General features: G+C 45.3%; 1 protein-coding gene across 1 annotated transcript in view; it reads left to right on the top strand.

The window, feature by feature from the left end:
- The window catches only part of FSTL4 (follistatin like 4), a 412420-nt gene that overhangs the window by 2669 nt on the left and 389558 nt on the right, over positions 1-20193 (top strand). Inside the window, exon 2 of the mRNA XM_009449652.4 lies at positions 5920-6055. Coding sequence (XP_009447927.4) covers positions 5930-6055 — 126 coding nt within the window. The 5' untranslated portion in view covers positions 5920-5929. The remainder of the gene's footprint in view (positions 1-5919; positions 6056-20193) is intronic.

Genomic DNA, 20193 nt, shown 5'->3' with positions numbered 1-20193 from the left:
CTTAATGCAATTAGATATTTCAAGAGCACATCTTTCTTTACATTTTCTGTCTCAATGCATAACATAAGGCATGGAATTTCCAATAAAATAGAACTGCAATCAAGAGAATGTGGTTCTTAAGAGGTATAACCTGAAGGTTGTAAGGATAAAGGTTATTGGAAGTCACATGTGTGTCTGTGTTAAACTTCAGAGTAAATAGGAATAGAGATTTATACATGGCACATAGAATAATTTAGGCATCTAATTTATCAAGTGTTGGGGAAGAATTAACTAATGATATAGAGTAGATAATTAATAGGAAATGCAATTTAACTTCATTAGGGCTTGCTGCAAGATTAGCTTGCTATATTTCCATGCCTAATTTCCCTGGGTTGGTATTTTAGGGACTGTCTTAGGAAATCTGTACCACTTTCTTTTTTTCTAAAACACTCACATATCAAAACTAGGGTCGTAAGCCTTTGAGAGGTTCCCATACAGCCTCCTGGTTTCACGTTGGGGTTGATGTGGCTTTTTTTTCCCCCTTTAAATTTGAGCAGACATGCAGAAGAGAATTCCACGTTGTATTCAGTCAGTATTTGGAATTCCAGAATCCCAGTTGATTTTTATATGTTGATTGCCAACATGCCATGTATGAAATGCTACACACCTACAGTGTGTGTAGGGCAGACACTTTTTCATTTGGAAAGGTTGAGAATGCAGATGCTTCAGGGTCACAAATCTGACTGTTCTCTTCAAGGCTGGGTGGCATTGCTTGGTTCTGCCAAATCATCTTTGTAATTTCTGGTCCTGTTGATTACAAAAAGAAGCCATTTCTGTATGGCTAATCCTTAATGGCTAGTCTGGTAAAGTTACCAAGTTCTGGGAGAGAGGCTGAGAGAGAGAATGGATGAACAATGCCACCGAAACTCTGAGGGCCAGAATTCCCATTCTTCCCAACAGGGCTGTTTCCTGGAATAGAAAGAGAAGTTTGTATTAAACCCATTGCCAGTTTAATGGGATTGCTTCTCTCTGGCCTGTGAACTTGGTCAATAAAGACAGCTTACATGCCTGTGTGCGTTCTCTGGGTGGGGCAGATTTTGGTATTTTCGTATGAATACCTATTTCTCCCTAACAATTTGCATTCCTATTTCATGCTTTTTCAGATTTCTTCAAAAAGCAAGTCAGTATTTGGAATGTTACATCATACTAACCTGTAATACCTCTGTAATTCTAAATACAGATAAATAATAGCACAGATATTAGCTTATTTTAGAACACCTGAAAATCCTGTGGTTTTCACAAGGAGGTAGACAATCTAGTGGAGGTCCTTCAGCATTGAGAAAAGCAAAATCTGCCTATCTAAACAAAGAATCCAAACTCCCACTCTAGATGTAAGTGTGCCATAATATAAGGAACCAAACAGTTGCCCTGGGGGCAGGATGCCTGGGTTCCAGTTTAGGCCTAGCCACTGATTTGTCCTTGAACCTGGGTGGATTCGTCCACCTTCTGGTCTTCTGGTGGCTGTCTATGCGGCAGCCAGGTTAGCACCAGGTTCTCCTGACTGGGGGAATGTCTGTTGAAGCTCTGGTAGGAAACCACAGGGGAAGCAATGAAACACCTCCCTTCCAAACAAGATGGTTAAAGCATCAAGTCAGTGTACTTTATGACTTGTTTGGAACAAAAGGTAGTCTCAGCTCTTTATATGTGGACAGTCCTAGGTAGATTTATAATTAATACTTAGGGCTTAGGAAGGATTGAATGAAACTTATTAATCTAAATTGATCTCAAAAGGAGCTCTAGGTTTAAAAGGGGATTTGTGACCTTATGGATGGCACCTTCCCAATTCTATAATGGGGAGATTCTTGCATTTGCCTCTATCTGAAGGCCAGTAGGACTATTTGAATTTGAGGAGTAATTAATTTGTTAACAGATTTACTTCTCCAGAGTGACTAGCCTTATGATGCTGTTGCTCTCCGTGAGCTGAGGGGCATCGGCCTGGGATTCTGTGCATCTTTTTATGGTTCCCCTCCCTCCCTCCCTCCCTTCTTTCCTTCTAGCATATTTTTTCTTAGCCCATAAATAGAGCAGCAGTGAGGACTGAGGAGAGTCTGCCCAGGGGCCCCCATCCCGGGGTAGAATGTGGGAATTAAGGGTGAGCAGCTTGGCTCTCTGCCCTTGGTTGGAGCCATGAGGAGGAGAGCAGCTCGTGGCAGCTTTCAGAGGAAAGGAGAGTCTCGGGGCCAGGGCCTCCTATCTTACTGTCTCTAGATTTTCCCCATTATACTAAAAACAACTGTTTATCAAAACAAAACAGGCAGGACAAAACAAAACAGACAGGCAGCAGCAGGTGGGAGTTAAGAGAATAGATGTCGTGGGTCTACGTGCCTGACTTGGAATTTCAGTTTTGCCACTTGTTTGCCACATGGCCTTGGCAGAGTCCTTAACCTCTCTGTGACCCCATCTCCTCTGTCATCTGATTGAGGGATAATCATTGCCCCCATCATGGAGTAGAAAAAGGAGGGTTATGAGTTAATACCTGTGAAGTGCTTAGAACAGTGCCTGACACGTCGTAATTGCTATATAAGTGTTAACCAAATAGATAGTCTCTATTTGATTATTAGACAGATAATCAAAATTGATTTAGACCTAATATTAATTCCTTTTTATGAACTGAACTGTCATAAAACTTGAGCTGTAAATTTCCAGGCTGTTGGTGCTGTAGATATAATGAATTGTCAATCACCGTTAAGTATAAAATGACATCTAAAACACATCCACAGTGCAAATGAAATCACAGCTAGTGGTAGACAGACTGAGCTAAACTTTACAAACAAGCTGCCCAGGAGTATTTCAGTAGTTGGCCTGGTTCATGTGTTTTCCTGTTTCCAGATACAATCTTACAGGAAATATAAACACAAACCAGATAAAACCAGTGGCAACTCCAGGCCAAGCTCCAGGCTTGGATCTTGGGCCTCCTGAAACACAACCCAGAAACCAGCAGTCTTGGTGCATCCTCTTATGAACTGATTTGGCGCTTGCCAAAATCACAGTTGAAATGAATATATTTTATTTTAATGCTACCCATTAGTACCAAAACATAAAACATAATTGATCTTAGATTACAAAGCAGATTAAAAGTTAAATACCAGATTTTGTGGCTTATGTATTTCATAACTCCAGGAGTTGACATCTGTACATTAACTAGAATAGATTTGGATTATCTTGCTGTTTTTCATTTATGTGAGCTAGGAGACATGGAAAGGGAGAAAAGTAGACCTTGCTCTGTGTGTTTACTCTGTGAGCAATGTTTGATAGTAGATAAGTAGGACAAAATTAATGAGAATAAGAAGCAATGTCTTTCTAGTTCTAGCTTAAATTTCTATGGCTGGTTTTTAAAAATTCCAAAAATCCACTCACTGTTTTCTGCAGTCTCTGGAAAGTGGCTCTGCATTCAGAAGAGGATCACTTATGGAGAATAGGGAGTTACCTTGTTTATTTTTAGAAAAATGGGTTGCAGCTGGGCATGGTGGCTCATTCCTATAATACCAGCACTTTGGGAGGCTGAAGCAGGTGGATCACCTGAGGTTGGGAGTTCGAGACCAGCCTGACCAACATGGAGAAACCCTGTCTCTATTAAAAATACAAAATTAGCTGGGCATGGTGGCGCATGCCTGTCATCCCAGCTACTCGGGAGGCTGAGGCAGGAGAATCACTTGAACCCAGGAGGCGGAGGTTGCAGTGAGCCGAGATCGCACCATTGAACTCCAGCGCAGGCTACAAGAGTGAAACTCCATCTCAAGAAAACAAGAAAAACAGGTTGCAGTTAGGGGAACACATTTTTATTCTTAGTCCCGAATATGATTTTCTTTTCCTGCTCCTTCTCCCTGTAAGATTTCACACACCCTAGCTAGATCACTGGATCAAGAGTGCAGAAGCCATTGGGGGGCAGGGGAGGGAGTGCCGTGACTGCCGCAGTCCTCACAGTCCTCTCCCGGGTGGCAGCCGAAGCGGCACTATTCCACTCAACTCTGCCTTCTTCAGAGTGTGGGGCAGGTGCTGATGGTGAGACTGTGACCTTCAGATTATATTTACTGACCACCCAGACTCTTCCTGGTAGCTCAGCTTTGTCAACAGATGTCAAAGATGAGTGACCGAAGAAACAGATATAAGAGTGGGAGCTTATGGACTCTTTTTAAAACAAGCAGACACCTTCTCTTAAAAGACAGTCATGCCTTATAACCTTGCCTTTTCATAGGCCAGTGCTATAGGCCCACAATTTTGAGTCTGACTTCTCCTCCCTGTGGGCATTTCTGTCTCCAGCTGGAGACATAAAGCAAATGTGGAGAGGCAGCTCTATTTGGATGTGGATAGCAGCCAAACAAAACCTGGAATGTGGCAGGAGTGTAATTGTTTGCCAGCCCTGGACTCAGCACTAGTGACTATGTGACAACTTCCACCCCATTGTCTAAAGTAGGGATGCTCCAAAGCTGTTGCCTATGGCAGTGAGCAGGGATGGACTGCCAGGTCCCTCAAGCACCCACTTCTTTCTGAATTGGATGTCTGTTCTGGACCAGCCCTAGGCCAGTTCATGCTGGGTGCTGGCCTCCAAGGAGCTCCGGTGTCTTTAACTCACCAGCCTAGATCAGGATGCAGTGTGGACCATATGTGATTAAGCACTAAATTGTGTGGTACAAGCAGAAATCAATAACCCCTAAAGTTTCCTTGAGTAGGCGTTCTAAATACTGCATAATGAGTTGTATCTGGTTATGTTTCATAATCAGAATACTGAAATTATGGTTGGACTGTGTTCACAGTGGAAAACTTTTTCCAAAAAAGTACAGCTTATTGAACAAGTAAGATAGTCTGTGTCCTCATTTCCTCAGCACAATGCTTAGCACATGATTTGGACTTGAATACTTGTTGTAGCTGATCCTTAGTTTTTTCATCCATGTGATTATTTGATTACCTTGAATTGCTCACTTCTTGTCTTTTAGGACTGTATACAGTAATGTTATCAAGTGAGCCTCAGGAAACACCTCAAAGGTTATTGAAATTCTGTTATCATTGGATGCTTGGATTCTGCCACAAAAAATGGTTGGTCTTGAAACTAAGATATTAGACCTTATGATGCCATTTTGAAGCTCACTGTCTTATAAACTGAGGTGTCGGCTGCAAATGAGGTGCCAGAGATGTAACATAATTCTTAATCATCATTTCTTTTTTTTGAGACAGAGTCTCACTCTGTCGCCCAGGTTAAAGTGCAGAGGTATGATCTCGGCTCACTGCAACCTCCGCCTCCCGAATTCAAGCGATTCTCCTGCCCCAGCCTCCTGAGTAGCTGGAATTACAGGTGCCCGCTACCACGCCCAGCTAATTTTTGTATGTTTAGTAGAGACCGGGTTTCACCATGTTGGCCAGACTGGTCTCAAACTCCTGACCTCAAGTGATCCATCTGCCTCCGCCTACCAAAGTGCTGGGATTACAGGTTGTGAGCCACTGCGCCCAGCCATAATCATAGTTTCTCGAGCACTAATTGTGTGCCTAGCCCCAAATGCTTTCTCAGGAAACTGAGGCGTGGCTATATGGCAGCGTAATAGAGGTGACCCACCTGCCTCACCCTGGTTTGTTCTTATAGATGTAACGGTAGGTGGCATTTCAAATGGGTTTCCACGTAACAGCATTTATAGAGTTCTTACTCTATGCCTGACACTAACTCCTTCAATCCTCACAAAAGCCTTTCGAGGTACATATTATTGCCATTTTAGAAATAAGTAAACTAAGGCTCAGAAGTAATATAACTTCTCCAAGGTAGAACAGAAGTTTGGTGCCAGGATTTAAACCCAGGCTTATCTGATTCCGGGGAACACATACTAACTCACTGTGACTTACTATATCCATCTCACAATGTTTTATTCTCAGCATTTGTCATTTCTTCAACAGACTCATCAAAATGAAACCAGGAGGCTTTTGGCTGCATCTCACACTGCTCGGAGCCTCCCTGCCGGCCGCGCTGGGATGGATGGACCCAGGAACCAGCAGAGGCCCGGATGTGGGTGTGGGGGAGTCACAGGCAGAGGTATAGTCAAATCCCTGCGGACATAACATTTCAAACTGATTGCTTTCCGATGTTACAGTATCTGATTTCCCCTCCACCTTTAGTTTAGATCAATTAGATCACAAAGTGAATTAAAATTGCGCTTCCTTTTTGGTGGGGACAGAAGAAGGCAACCTGTGTGGATACAGACAAGAGGTTGATAACACGACGTGAGTAATGGCTCTAAAACCTCTCAGATGCTGAAAGTGTATTCCGAAACCAAGCTTGAGTTGCCTGGTTAGTCTCTACAAAGACCCTCAGGAGAATGGCCTTTCTGTATATTTAATAAAACTCTGAAAATGCAGAGTAATTGGTGGAGCACACCCATGTGAATTAGTGAAGTATTTTAATTATAAAATATATTTGAAAAGAAATGGACTACTTTTCAGGTATGTAGATAAAAAGCTCCAGGCTGAGAAAGAACTGGCAAGTGGAGGTCCTAAGGGAGAGTGCTTTAATGAACAGATAAGAATGATTAATGGCATGTTAGGTATATATAAATGCTTCTAAAGTGCTTGAAAAACTTGTTCTCAAATACCTCCCTGGAGAGTCTGGATGTTCTGCTAATTGCTTAGTGAACCCTGGTCTTATGTAGTAAAGAGGATCCATAAACTGCAACCTGGCCCTCTCCAAGGTAGTAGGTCCCATGAATTTGGGGTTCATGGGCAAAATGTATTTTTCTGCAAAAAATGCTTTGTGTGTACTGACTCTTAAGGAATGACTTCACCCTTCCATTAAAACCACCTGGGATTTTCTCTATGCTGTGATGAATACTAATTCCTAACAGGCAGCTTTCCAGGGCACTTTTCCTCCCATTGTCTTCCTTGATGCCTGCCGTTCTCTTTTTCTTTGTCCCTGTTTCCTGTCCTGCGGAATGAGAAATAAAAATTACCTAAAAAAGTCAACATTCCCAGAGAGTGAATAAGGTTACTCAGTGTAGGGTAGGATTAATGCATTATTTGATCAAAAGACATGATTTCTCTTTCATTATTACTTAATTGTAATGCAATCCCAAACCTACCAGCCTTAATCTTTGGGGAGCCTCAGAAGTAATTTAATGTACACTTTTCCTGCTGAAGTTAGTGTGCCTTCCTTTTGTGGTGAGCAGATGATTAAACAGAAACGCTATCTCTGCCATCTAAATCCATGAAGGACGCAATTTAATGCTCTTTTGAAAGAATGTGGAGGCTGGCTTGCTGGTGAGAACAGCATTTCCCTTATGGGAACAGCTTTATCAGTACACTCATATCCATACGAAGAGAAAATGATCACTTAAATCCTACACATATATTGTTGAATATTTAATAGCAAAGCAAACAGACAAACACACAGGTAAGCTTAGTCTTCTTACTATTGGGGCTCATCGGCCCACTGTTTTAAACCACTTATTTCAAATAAAAGTATCAAGTCAATTAAGGTGGGATTTAGCTGGAGGTAAATTGAAGGTAAGTTAATATCAACCCAGGGCCTCTTTATCTTAGCTGTTAACACCCTAATTCTTTGTGTGCCAACAAGAAGGAGCAGATGCTGGTCATTGGGAGGAAGTAACGCTTCTTGGGGGTTGTTATTTTGCTCCCCTGCAACCCCTGCTCCAGGGTAGCTTTTGTCTTCCAAGTCCAGGAATGTTGCTGCTTCAGGAAAGGGAAGTGATGACTGTGTAGATTCTGCACCACAAGAACTATTGCCCTATTGATCATATATATAGTTTTTTGCTATAGCTTTTGTTTTTGCAGTATTATAACTTCTAATCATTGAAACTGTTTCTATCAGTGATTAAATGAGATGATAATAATGGGAATGGGCCTAGGGCTTAGGATGGCCTAGGTTAAAGGTTTAGCTGCAGAGAACAGAACACTTCCAGGTATGGTGGCTCACACCTAATAATCCAAGCAGTTTGAGAGGCCGAGGTGGGCAGATCACTTGAGCCCAGGAGTTCAAGACCAGCCTGGGCAACATAGCAAAACCCTGTCTCCACTAAAAATACAAAAGTGAGCTGGGTGTGGTGGTGCACTCCTGTAGTCCAAGCTACTCGAGAGGCTGAGGTGGCAGTACCACCTGAGCCTGGGGAAGTCAAGGCTGCAACAAGCCATGATTGTGCCACTGCTCTCTAGCCTGGGTGACAGAGTGAGACCATGTCTGAGAAAAAAAAAAAAAAAAAAAAGAAAGAAAGAAAGAAAAAGAAAAAACTCGAAGAAAAAAAAGAAAACAGAGAGCAGAACATTTATTTTAATCGGTTTGTTTGCAGCCCTTGCTCACACTCTCTGCATCCCTCCATGCACTCCCATGCCCCTGCCCACCAGGGGCCTCCTGCAGGGCGTGCTGTCTCTCCTTTCTATGTCTTTGCTTTCTACACCTGACTCTCCTCCTCCTTCTGGGCCCAGCTCTGGTTCTTACTTTTTCTTTAGAACCTTCTTTGACCACTCTTGGTCACACCTGGTCTCTTTTTCTGAATTCTTAGTCCTTCCTCTCTCTTTTTGTTTTCTTACTCTTTTATTTTTACGTTAGCATATGGATGGAGCCTGTCTTATTTATCTTTTCTTCCTTACAGTGTCTAATAATTGTATAAGCAAAATAGAGTTTCCATGCATTTTTAAGCCAATCGATATTTATGTGACCTTTGGTCCTGGTCATAAAGTCACTCTGGTGCTTCCAAAATTCAGACCAGACCATCAGGTATTTCAGTGCAGGGCATACCTCCCTGCACAGCAGGTTCATTCCCAGTGGGGACGTGGATGGTTTTCCCCAGCAAATCTGTGAGCAGCCTGCAGGCCGGGCAGGCTTGCATCCTAATATCCAAAATAGTCCTTGCGTGTTATAGTTTCTGGGTAGTTTATTATTTGAACTGTAGCTATTAATGTATCGATAACTCACAGTCCAAACCATATTAAACTCCTCTAGCAGTTTCCGCAGACAGTCTTATTTCCTGGAAGAATCAAAACCAGCAGTTTCCTGAGACTCTAAACAAGTGAAAAACCTTTTTCAGGAACCAGATATTAAAATGTTTCTGCATTTCTTCCCAGTAGTAGTACTTCACACAAATACTCATTGACTTAAGATTTTTAAAGTACTTAGAAAGCGTTAATAAGATTTGATTTACCTTTAAAGTTATTATACCAATTACTTGATTGACCTAAGGGTAAATAAGAATTAAATGACCAACGCGTGTGTGTGCACATATTTTTAAAGCAATTGTAGCAAGTGTTAAATTATTGTTTTATTTACAAAGACTGCAGTGGAAATAGCTTCAAGGAGTTTACCATTTTACAGACATAGATAAAAAGAAATACAGATGGGTGGAGTGCCTCTTTCATAAGAGTGGAGTGGCAGAACGTGCCCTAGAATACTAATGGAATTCTGAATTCAGAGGAAACAATTCTGAGAGGTACAATTTATTGAAATAATGAAATGTTGTTATATCCCCCCCCCCTTTATCCTACACAGATGCATTTTGACTTACGACGGGGTTACATCCAAATAAACCCACTGTAAGTTGAAAATATCATAGGTCGAAAATGTATTTCATACACCTATCCTACCAAACATCGTAGCCTAGTCTGACCTGCCTTCAGCATGCTCAGAACACTGACATTAGCCTACACTTAGGGCAAAATCATCTAACACAAAGCCTATTTTATAATAAAATGTTGAATATCTTATGTAATTTATTGAATACTGTACTGAAAGTGACAAACAGAAGGGATGTATGGGCACTTAAAAGTACGATTTCTACTGAATGTGTATCATTTTCATACTATGCTCATGTTGAAAAATCCTAAGTCAAACCAAACCTAAGTCAGGGACTGTCTGTACACTGGTCAAGATAAATATAGTAGTAAAATCAATATTGATAGAATTTTGTATTTGAGGGGGAACCAAGGAACCAGGAAGGGGTGAGAAGTGATATGGTAGCAGCCTCCAGAGAGCATACCTGCTTTTGAGAAATAGGCATTTGTGGGAGCCCCCCACTTTTGGGGCCTGGGTGCTGCAGTGGCAGCCCCCCCACTTTTGCAGCCTGGGTGCTGTGGCGGGAGCCTCCCCTTTTGGGGCGAGGGTGCTGCCATTGGAGCCACCCCATTTTTGGGGCCTGGGTGCTATGGTGGGAGCCTCCCACTTTTGGGGCCTGGGTGTAGTGTTCCAGCACCAGCATCTCACCCATTTGCTGGGCTCTGAGATTGAATGGTGGGCGTTACACTGTCTTATACGTCTTTCATGCATTTTACTGAACTTTTTCTAAACAACTCTTACCCATGGCATATACATAGTCACGTACTACATACCTGTACATGTTAATATTGATTCTTTCTTAAATTGTCACCTCATATGCCTCAGTGCTTATAGACCAGAGATAGGTTTTGAGCTCAGACACCATGGGTTTTCAGTATTTGCAAATTCTCTCAAAGTAAAGTCTTTGCAGAAGAAATATGTGGAGTGGTGTCAACTAACTTAAACATGATTCCCCGCCTCCCTAACCTCAGGGGTCAGCCTAAGACAGCATTGATCCTACCCTGACTGACCGGCCCCTTCCCCTTGCTACAAGTGTTGATGGCAGGCATGACACTCCTGTCCCCGCGAGGCATGGCAACCTCAAATTGCAGAGTCCCTTAGATGCTCCGTGGCTTCGTTCTGCCTTGGCTGGGCATTCAGTAGTACTTGGGCTGCCAAGACTGAGCACTGATTTTTACAAAAACACTTTCACTGTTCTTATGTATTCATTGTCTTAACGCTAGTGTCCCTCACCCCCAACCACCCTTTCTGATAAAATTCTCCCCACCACCCATAACCCTGACTGTGCTCTTTGATTGATTACTGGGGAAGAACAGCTGGTCGTCTATAGGGCTTGAGATCTGCCCGTTGGTGTTTGTACTCACCCTGGCCCTCAGCTGGTTTGTGGGCATAAATAAAAGGAACTCCCTCTTCCCGGTGAACCAACGGGGGTCCAAGCTGGACGTTCACATTTTCTTAAGCCTCACCTGCAGTACGTGTGCATCTCTCATGGCTTTTCTGCCGCATCACCCTTGTGATACTCACCATTGCAAATTCTAGTACTTGACTTGCTTTCAAAGAAGATGAGACCCTGGGCAAGGTCTCTCAGCAAGAGGCGAGAATGGTCTTCTCCCCAGGGCCGTGGAGCCCTGGGATAACCGAACCACGTACCCCTTTCAAAAGGATCCAGAACTTCCTCTGCAGGTGCGGTGCTGGTTGACGTGGGGGCCACTTCTTTGGGTCCCTAACACTTAGCCAGGGCTTTCTGCTGATTATTCTGAGTCAGAGGATGTGGATATTCGTTTTTCAGGTACAACTGGGAGGGCACAACCTCCCACCTATAGACGTTATCAGTACATTTATAATTTTCAAGGCAAATGATGGTGGCAGAACCTCCCAAGGTCTCAGGGGCATTGGGATGAACCCATTCCCAATTACAGAATGGGGTGTGCTGTAACCTGCGCCAGCACCTCTTGAGATGCAATGTGCTTGTGAACGGTCTGGGATCTTGTTAAAATGCAGATTCTAATGCAGCAAATCTGAGGTGGGTCCCAAGATTCTGAGCTCCAGGTGATGCTGATACTTCAGATCCTGGGGGACACTGGGCAGAAAAGCCTTAGAGGAGCCCCCTGCCTCCTCTCATGCACACACACAAGGAGAATCCCAGTTGGATTGACTCTGGCCTTTTTTTAGTTCTTGCTGACATGATGCTGACTGCAGTCAGGGAAAGGAGAGAAATGCGCAGGCTGCAGTCATGCTGGAAAATAGCTTGATGAGACTAGCTTAGTGGGCAGGTAGGTGATGGGAAAGATGAACTTAAACAACCTTGGTTCTAGGGTCATTTGCACCTGTTTTCAAGCAGCTGGACAGGTAACTCTCACTCTTGGAACCCATGGTTCCTCCCTGGCTTGTCTGTAGGTGGTTTTAAATTCTGAGAGAGGTGATTTTAAATGCTGAGGCTTAGCCCACACCCCCTGCTCCAAGGACCAACAGCGCACTCACTTCTCGCTACCACCGTGGCTCCCCTTCTGGTGTCCTATCCCGTCTCTGTCCCTAGGGCCAGCCAGCCTGTTTTGGGGATGAGCATTGCTGCGTTGGTGAGCTGTTTTGGAGTCTTTTTTTTCTCTTTATCCTTGAACAGGGAAAGTCACTGTCTTTGTTCTTTGTGTCCTCTCCACTGCTCCCAGCCAGCCCTTCCACACTGTACCAGTTAGTGTACTGTGTGCCTCTTTGGTATTTTGAGATCATAGTTGACAATTTTAATTCGCCCTGAAAAGTTGTGTGACCCAGGAAAATGAGCATTTATGAGTTCACAGAAACCCATTATTTTTCTTCCTCTTAATTTAGCATTTACTTGTCTAACTACTTTATTTATTCCTCTGTTGCTAAATTATCTATACTCCTGTAGGAAACTTCCCACCCTTGTAATGAGGACATCAGGCTGTGCATTGTAAATGGGGCTCCAATTTCTATTTTTCGGGGAGTTGGCAGCACAGATCTGCCAAGTCCCAATCATCTGCTTGATTTATCCCCTACACCCTGTGGGTTATTGCTTTTGCTTCCCATTTGGATGGAAGTAAATGTCGTCCTTGTGTCAGGCAGGCTCTAACAAGGCCCAATGAGTGGGCTTTACTCTTCGGGCCTGCCAAGCCAGAGCCATTGTCCTTCTGCCTCCATGGCTGTGGTCTCTGCCACTGGCTCCCGGGCTTTGTCTTGTCACCAGCCACCTGGGAGGTGGAGCATACTGGAACTAGACATGGAGGATGTGGGAGGATATGGGCCCAGTGCTCTGAGCAGGCGACACCAAGGACACTGTGGTGGGTGCTGGCACGTTGGTGTTGGGGGGAGGAAGTGTGGCCAGGTGGCTGAGAAGCCATCTGTCCACCAGCCTCGCCTCTCTCTTGATGGGTAGCCATCCTTTGGGGCATTCCCTTCAGTCAGGAAGGTCTGGAACAAGAGAAACCCAATTTCTTTCCTCCTAATAAAAATCAGCCTTGTTTTACTCCTGCCAGGAGTGTGTGCTCTTGGCAGAGGTGAAGAATGAGTGTGAGTGGCCTGCGGGGCTGAGGTCTTCCCTCAATCACAGGGTGAGTTTCAGTTTGATCTTGCACAGGGGTTGGGGTTGGGAGAGCTGGTGCTGGTGCTTGCTTTGGTTAGGAGACTCTGAGAGCATTGTCTTCCCTTGGTCGGTGGGACCGGGCTAAGGTAGCACCTGTCTACCTGCTTGATGTTGTGTCTAGACACTGAGCCCTTGGCTTTTCTTCCTTTGTTCCAAGAGGGCCTCGGGTGCAAATCGAAACCCTTCTGGAGGGCTTAGCTGGAGACGGAAGCTGCCATTGTTGCTTTTGTTAAAATACTTTGAAGGTTAAGGTTTTGTGTTATTTGGGATCTAGATTGAAAACTGTGTGTATTTTTCTTTTTAAGAGTTGAGAATGGAAGTCATATTCTATTTCTTGCAAAAGCCCTTTCCAGAGAATCAGTGAGACCACCAGTGAGTCTGTGATGCAGCTGACAGAAGCGCCTCCCCACCTGTGAGGGAGTTGGCCTAGCCTCAGAGGTGACAGACGCCTCCAGCACAACCCACGCTTCAGCCCCAGCCAGGGGCCTGGGCCCCTGAAGCATGGCCTGCTTTTTCAGAGGACGTCTCTTCCCCTGCTCAGGCTGAAAGTCCTCAGTGCTTCTGGTGGCCTGCTTGGCTGGTGGCAGGGCTAGCTGCTGGTATAGGCAGGCTGATGTGCACAGCTCTCTAGGCTCCTGGGAGAAATGGCTGCTGTCCTCCTCCCCCACCATAGAACCCTGTTAACTCTCACCTTGTGTGTTTCATGTTGCCACTTTCTCCTCCAGGATGTTTGTTGTTTTAAAACCCCATAATTGGTTTTTCCTGTTGGGGCTGAATAACTTTGCCTGTTGCCTGTGCTGCCGCCTAAGGCATCCCCGGCCCTGCCTTTGCTTCAAGTGCACCCTCAACTCAGAGGGCCCCGAGGGCTAAAATCTGTTTGTTCCCTAGCCAGCTTTGGAGCTAAGGGAATCGCCCTCTCCACCCTTTAGGTTTGCCACGAGTGAAATACAGGCAATATAACAATACCATTTTCAGGGTTGTCATGAGCACTAAGATGGTACATGAGGTACCCGGCACAGATTGCCTCCACAGAACACAGCAGACAGAGCTGTGGTTTTGTGTTAGTCATCCCAGAACCTCAGTCAGTGGCTGTCAAGAAGACTGTGCGCCCTTCCTGAGCCACAGTCTGATGTGTCAACTTCAGCTGCTGCAGTTCTTGTCACTGCTGGCCATGGCCACATATCACGTAGCAAGTCAGCCCTCAGAGTGGGAGGGTCCTCTTTCCAGTGGAGTGGTAAATATCTTGGGACCGGGCCCCATATCCTCAGTGTCCAGAAAGCCTGGCACACAGCAGGATGTTCAGATATTTGTTGAATAAGTGAACGAGTCAGCCATCTTTTACTATCCTTTTGTCATCGTATGGGGTTTGGACAAGGTGTCTTGAGTTTTGGGACTCCTTACATAAGAAATCCCAGGAGATAGTCACTGGACTGCCTTTGGCTTCCACATCTGATAGAATCCCATCAGTTTTAAATCTTCTTAACTTTCTTCTTGAACCAGGAGAGGCTTCAGAGAGTCGTATGGGATGTGTGTAGGAACAGGTGGGACCCTGACTCAGTTGCCATCCCCTTCCTAGAATGGCTTTGAGGGCCTGCTTGGCTCTGACTGTTTCCTCTGCAGAGGCCAGCGTCACTGGCAGGCAGCCAGACCCTTGCCAAAACCATGAATCCAGAGAGTGAAATGTAAAGTCAAACAAATGCAGGATGCTTTGTTTGTGCTTAGAATTTTCAGGGTCAGTAGAAATAGTCTGTGGCTCCGGGGTAGGTGGTTGCCAGCCATCCTCACAGAGGGCAGAAAGGAGCAGAACTACTCTTTTAAAATGTCATTAAGTAGGTAGAAGACTCTTGATGGCTTTCCTTAATGCCAGTCTTAGGACAATTGAACTGAAAGCTTGTTTGAGCTCTGCTATCATTTAAAGCTTGCTCTCTAAGTAAAGAGAACAGAACTCTTTTTCCATTTATTTCTCTTTCTGGCCTTGCATTTAAACGTCCTTGAAAACTTCGGTCTCTATAGAAAAGACGTCAAGTTTCTGTTGGTTCTGCTGATGCCACATTTTCAGTGTCCATTCCAGGTAAGTAGGCTTTCATGTGGGGATGCTGGGAGGTGTCAAACGGGAGAGGACTGCCAGGCAGATACTCTAGTTAGAGTGGCTCTAAAATATGCCCCATGGTGCCTCCTCTTCTTCCTCTGCTATTTTCTGTTTGGTTGTTACTGCTGTTCTCATATTAGCATTTGAAGAGTGAAGAGCAGGCTTCTGGCCGGGTGCAGTAGCTCATGCCTGTAATCCCAACACTTTGGGAGGCCAAGGCGGTCAGATCACCAGAGGTCAGGAGTCTGAGACCAGCCTGGCCAACATGGCGAAACCCAGTCTCTACCAAAAATACAAAAAAATTAGCTGGGCATGGTGGCACACACCTGTAATCCCAGCTACTTGGGAGGCTGAGGCAGGAGAATCACTTATACCCGGGAGGCGGAGGTTGCAGTGAGCCAAGATCATACCACTGCACTCCAGCCTGGGCAACAGAGTGAGACTGTCTCAATAAAAACAAAGTAGGCTTCTCTGCTTCATGCTTGAGTGTTCATGCCTGGCAGTATGGCTTAGGATCATATCTTTGTGTCCTGAAGCAGAAATTCCCATTTGACTTTCTCTTATCCCTACCTAGAGGGTCTCTGAGCCCTGGGCTGGCTTGGCCAATCGGGACATCTGGTTGACTTAAATCTTAGTAATCAACAGACATCCACTGAGCACCTAGCTGTGTGCCTGGCCCTGTACTAAGGCTGGCTAAGTGGTTGAAGAGAAATGGGATTTGTGATTCTATCCTTGAGGCTTGAGGGCCATTGGGGTGGGGATGGGAGGTAGGAGCAATCAGCTGCTTCAGAATGGATTCCAAGTTAGCAGAAGGAATCACCTACATTAGTTAATGATCTTTTTCTAGTCTGTATATAATGTCGAAATTAAGTTCTCAACTTTAGCCTAAAGAAAAGCGGGCATATTTATTGAGTAATAAAGAAGGAAGTACATCTTTATTAGAAAGAAGTACATCTTAATAAAGAAAGAAGTCCATCTGCCTCCCGGATTCCCCATGCCTGGTCCCAGGGCTGGACACTTGTGCTCATAGTCCAGACATTCCCTGCCCAGGTGCATGTGGCTGATAGCAGATCTGGTATCACAGGTTTGTCCTGGCCCCTGGCTCAGCTGTTCTAAAGTCCTTAAGAGTGCAGGTTGGGGGCTGGAGGAAGCCGGAAGTCTCTAGGTGTCACCTGCATAGGATGGACATAGTGCTGAATGCAGCAGCCCTCTGGTGTCCAGAACCTCCACCAGCCCCCTCCTTTACGGTCCTTCAACACTCCCTCCCGAAACTTATCCACCAGAGCCTGTACTGCTCTGGGACCTCTCCCCTGAAGTGGTTCCACCTGATATGGCTGTGTTCTTGTTGGCTCAGTGACGCCTAAGCTCCCCTCAGAGGACTTGGGCTGGCAGTGTAGAGGATGTGGGTGCTCATTATTACTGGTGGACAAATTTCAGGGCCAGGGGTGGTGTTGAAAGAGGGTGAAGAAAGGGGCTGTTGAGGTTCTGGACACCCACAGGGCTGCCACATTCAGCACTGTGTCTATCCTATGTGGGTGACACTTAGAGACTCCCAGCTTCCTCTGTCGTCCTTCATCTTGCTTAGGGTACTGCAGCATGTGACACTACCACCCCGGTGGCCAAAACTGTCCTATTGGAGGTCTTATTCCTTGCTGTAGAGTTGCACCTTGGTCCAGGTATCCTTCCTGGTCCAGTTGATTGTGGCCAGTTGTCTTAGCCCATTTAGTGTTGCTATAAAGGAATAGCTGAGTCTGGTAATTTATAAAGAAAGTAAGTTTATTTGACTCATGGCTCTGCAGGCTGTACAAGAAGCATGGCCCCAGAATCTGCTTCTGGTGAGACCTCAGGAAGCTTCCACTCCTGGTAGAAGGTGAAAGGGAATGGGTGTGTGTTGAGATCACACAGTAACAAAACAAGCAAGGTGGGAGTGAGAGGTTCCAGGCTCTATTTAAAAGCCAGCTCTCTTGGGAACTAGTAGGGTAGGACTCACTCATTGCTGCAAGGATGGCACCAAGCCACTCCTAAGGGATCCAACTCCATGACTCAGACACCTCCATTAGGCCTCACCCCCAACATTGAGGGTCAAATTTTGGCATTAGGTTTGGCGGGGGACAAACATCCAAACCATAGCACCAGTTGTCCAGTAATTCTTAGGAACAGAAACACTTTTATGACCATGCTGACTAGAACAAAATTATCTGTGATTCATTATCCATTCCAGATGAGAATGGTATATATAATTTAAATCTGAATGTATTCAAAATGACTGTTCTTGTGTTACAAGTAAGGATGATCATGAACTGCACTGTACAAGAAATTCTTATCTGATATCTCACCATGGGATTATGAGAAAGAAGAAAGAATAATCACAAACAGCTTTAAGAATGTGGTGAGCACAATGGTGAGCGGTGAATGCAGCACAAAGCATATTTAGTTAGCAGCACAGGCCAAACCGTGGGTGACATGAGAATTTAGCACAGAAATGCGCTGGGTGGAAGGTGGGATTGGGAAGGACCTCTTGGAGGCAGAGGTACTTGGAGAGGAAGACCAGGATCTGGGTGGGCAGAGTATTAGAGTATTTAAGGAGGAGTAACCCTCTGAGTCTAGATGTAGGGTGGAATAGGGCCATATCTGTCAGGAGGGGAAAACGGAAGACATTGGTTAAGGTGGGTGTCTGGGTCTGTGAACCAGGGGATTCATCAGGGACCCTTTGGTGGCCAGGAGCAGAATCACCTGCTAACATGCTCATGTACAAAGAAGGGTTGTCATGAGGCCCCAGACCTTCTCCCAAAGCCAATGGCAGGATGCCTTCATGGGCTCAGGCTTAGAGGCATTGGCAGTCTGTCTCCCAACTCCCTTCTGAGCCACACTGTCTCCCTTCTCCATTTCTCCCTCCTCTGCCTGTTCTCTCCAGAGACTGGTCTTTCCAGAGAGCTCTGGGCCCCAGACTGTCTCATTTGAGTTCTGTCTGTATCCTCAGGTTCTCAAGGGGCAGAGCCTTATTGGCTCAGCTTGGGGAAATATCTTCCCAGATCCATTTGCCTGTGGCCAGGAGGCAGGTCCCAGTGGGTGAGGGGGCCTCCAGGGGCTCTGAGGGGAGGATGTGGGTGCAGCGCTGGGTGGCTCTTGTGAAGGAGTGGCAGGAGGTTCTTGTGGGTGGAGGACAGTTGGTGAGGCTGCAGAGCCAGCCTCAAACCTCTCAGCAAGCACACAGAGAAATGTGAGCCAAGTTTGTTTAAACATGGGGCATTTTATGGAGTTGCATTTTTGGATCTTCAGAGCAGGGGTTGGCCCTGGCAGTAAGGCCTGCCTTGTGCTGTTAAATCTTTGCTCCCCTGCTTTGCTTGCCTGCCTTCCTCTCCCTGTCTTGTCAGCACCCTCGCCATATCCTACCTCACCAACCCGGCCTGTCTGTGGCTGGGCAGCTCAGAAGCCCAACTTATCCATTCCTAGGATGTCCCTGCAGACAGGATGTAAAACAGGCTTGGCCTCCACAGGCCGACTTACATTTTGCCAGTCACTATCCTGGCCCTCCCCTCCATCCTGGTGCCAGTGCCCTTGGCCCCTGGGGTACTATGGTTGGAATGTGTTCCCCAAAAAGCATGTGTTGGAAACTTAATCCCCAGTGCCACAAGTTGGGTGATGGTGCCTAATGGGGGTGTTTAGGTCACGAAGGCTCCATGCTCCATCCTCAGGAATGCCGATTATAGAAGGGCTTGAGACTGGGAATTGGATCTCTTGCTCTCTGTCTTTGACCTTTCACCATGGGAGTATGCAGCAAGGAGGCCTTTGCAAAATGCCAGCCCCTCAATGTTGGACTTCCCAGACTCCAGAACTGTGAGCCAATAAATTTCTGTTCATTATAAAGTACCCAGTCTCAGGTATTCTGTTATAGCAGCACAAAATGGACTAAGGCAGCCTGTGTCCACGCCTGACCCATCAAACTCACTAAAGGGGAGCAGGCTTTGGTGCTCAGTTGTGGCCCTATGACTCCAGAGATACATATCCTGTGGCTGTAGGGAGCTCCTTAGTGCAGCTGCTTTGAGGTTTAGCTGGAATCATTCTTGGGAAGAAAGAGGGGTTACATGGGAGGGGAGTCATGGCTTGACCAGATGCCTCTTCTTAGAAGGTCCACCACCCTGCCAAATCCAGCAAGCAAAATAGTTGAGCTGCTGTGGGATAATTTGGCCTGTCATCATGGAAGACAAGATGAGATAGATGCACTCCCCACCTCCCCAGTTCTGAATCTCAGCTTTGCTCCCAGCTAGATACAAAGTCTTATTGCATTAAAAATTTGGTTTTTGTTGTGATGTCTCTTTCTGTATAGCCAAGAGTTAGAGAGGGCTAGGGAACCAGGGACATCTCTAGGGTGAGGATGAAAGGGGGCAGTGTCATCTGGAGCTCTGGGCTGGAAGTCTGAATGGCTCCTCTTATCCTTCTCTTATAAGAATAAAGAGGAAGATCGCGCCACTGCACTCCAGCCTGGTGACAGAGTGACAGAGCAAGACTGTGTCTCAAATAAATAAATAAATAAATAAATAAAGAGGAGATTCCCAATAGGAATTCTCATTCCTAATATGAATTTCTTAATTCCATAGCTATTGATATGATAGAATTAATAAACAGCTTTCATTTTGCCAAAGCACTAAGTGGATTAATTCATTGACTTCTCAAAGAGAGTCTATGAGGTATTATTAATTTGTTTATTTTACACATGTAGAAATTGAGGCTTCAAGATAAGTGAGCTGTTTGAGATCTCCCATATAGTAAGTGGTGGAGCCAGGGTTTGCATCTGGCTTTCTGACTATCTAGCATGTATTCCTAACCACAGTATTGTGCTCTTATCCCCAAGGACATATTTTTGAATCTAGGGAAAGGACATTTGATGACATTGAGCTTTGGAAGGCCAAAGCAGACAACGTCACATCA

This window comes from Pan troglodytes, chromosome 4, assembly GCF_028858775.2.
Source record: "Pan troglodytes isolate AG18354 chromosome 4, NHGRI_mPanTro3-v2.0_pri, whole genome shotgun sequence".
In the NCBI taxonomy this organism is placed as follows: domain Eukaryota; kingdom Metazoa; phylum Chordata; class Mammalia; order Primates; family Hominidae; genus Pan; species Pan troglodytes.
Note: the sequence above shows the minus strand (reverse complement) of the source record. Positions and strands in the feature narration are given on the sequence as shown.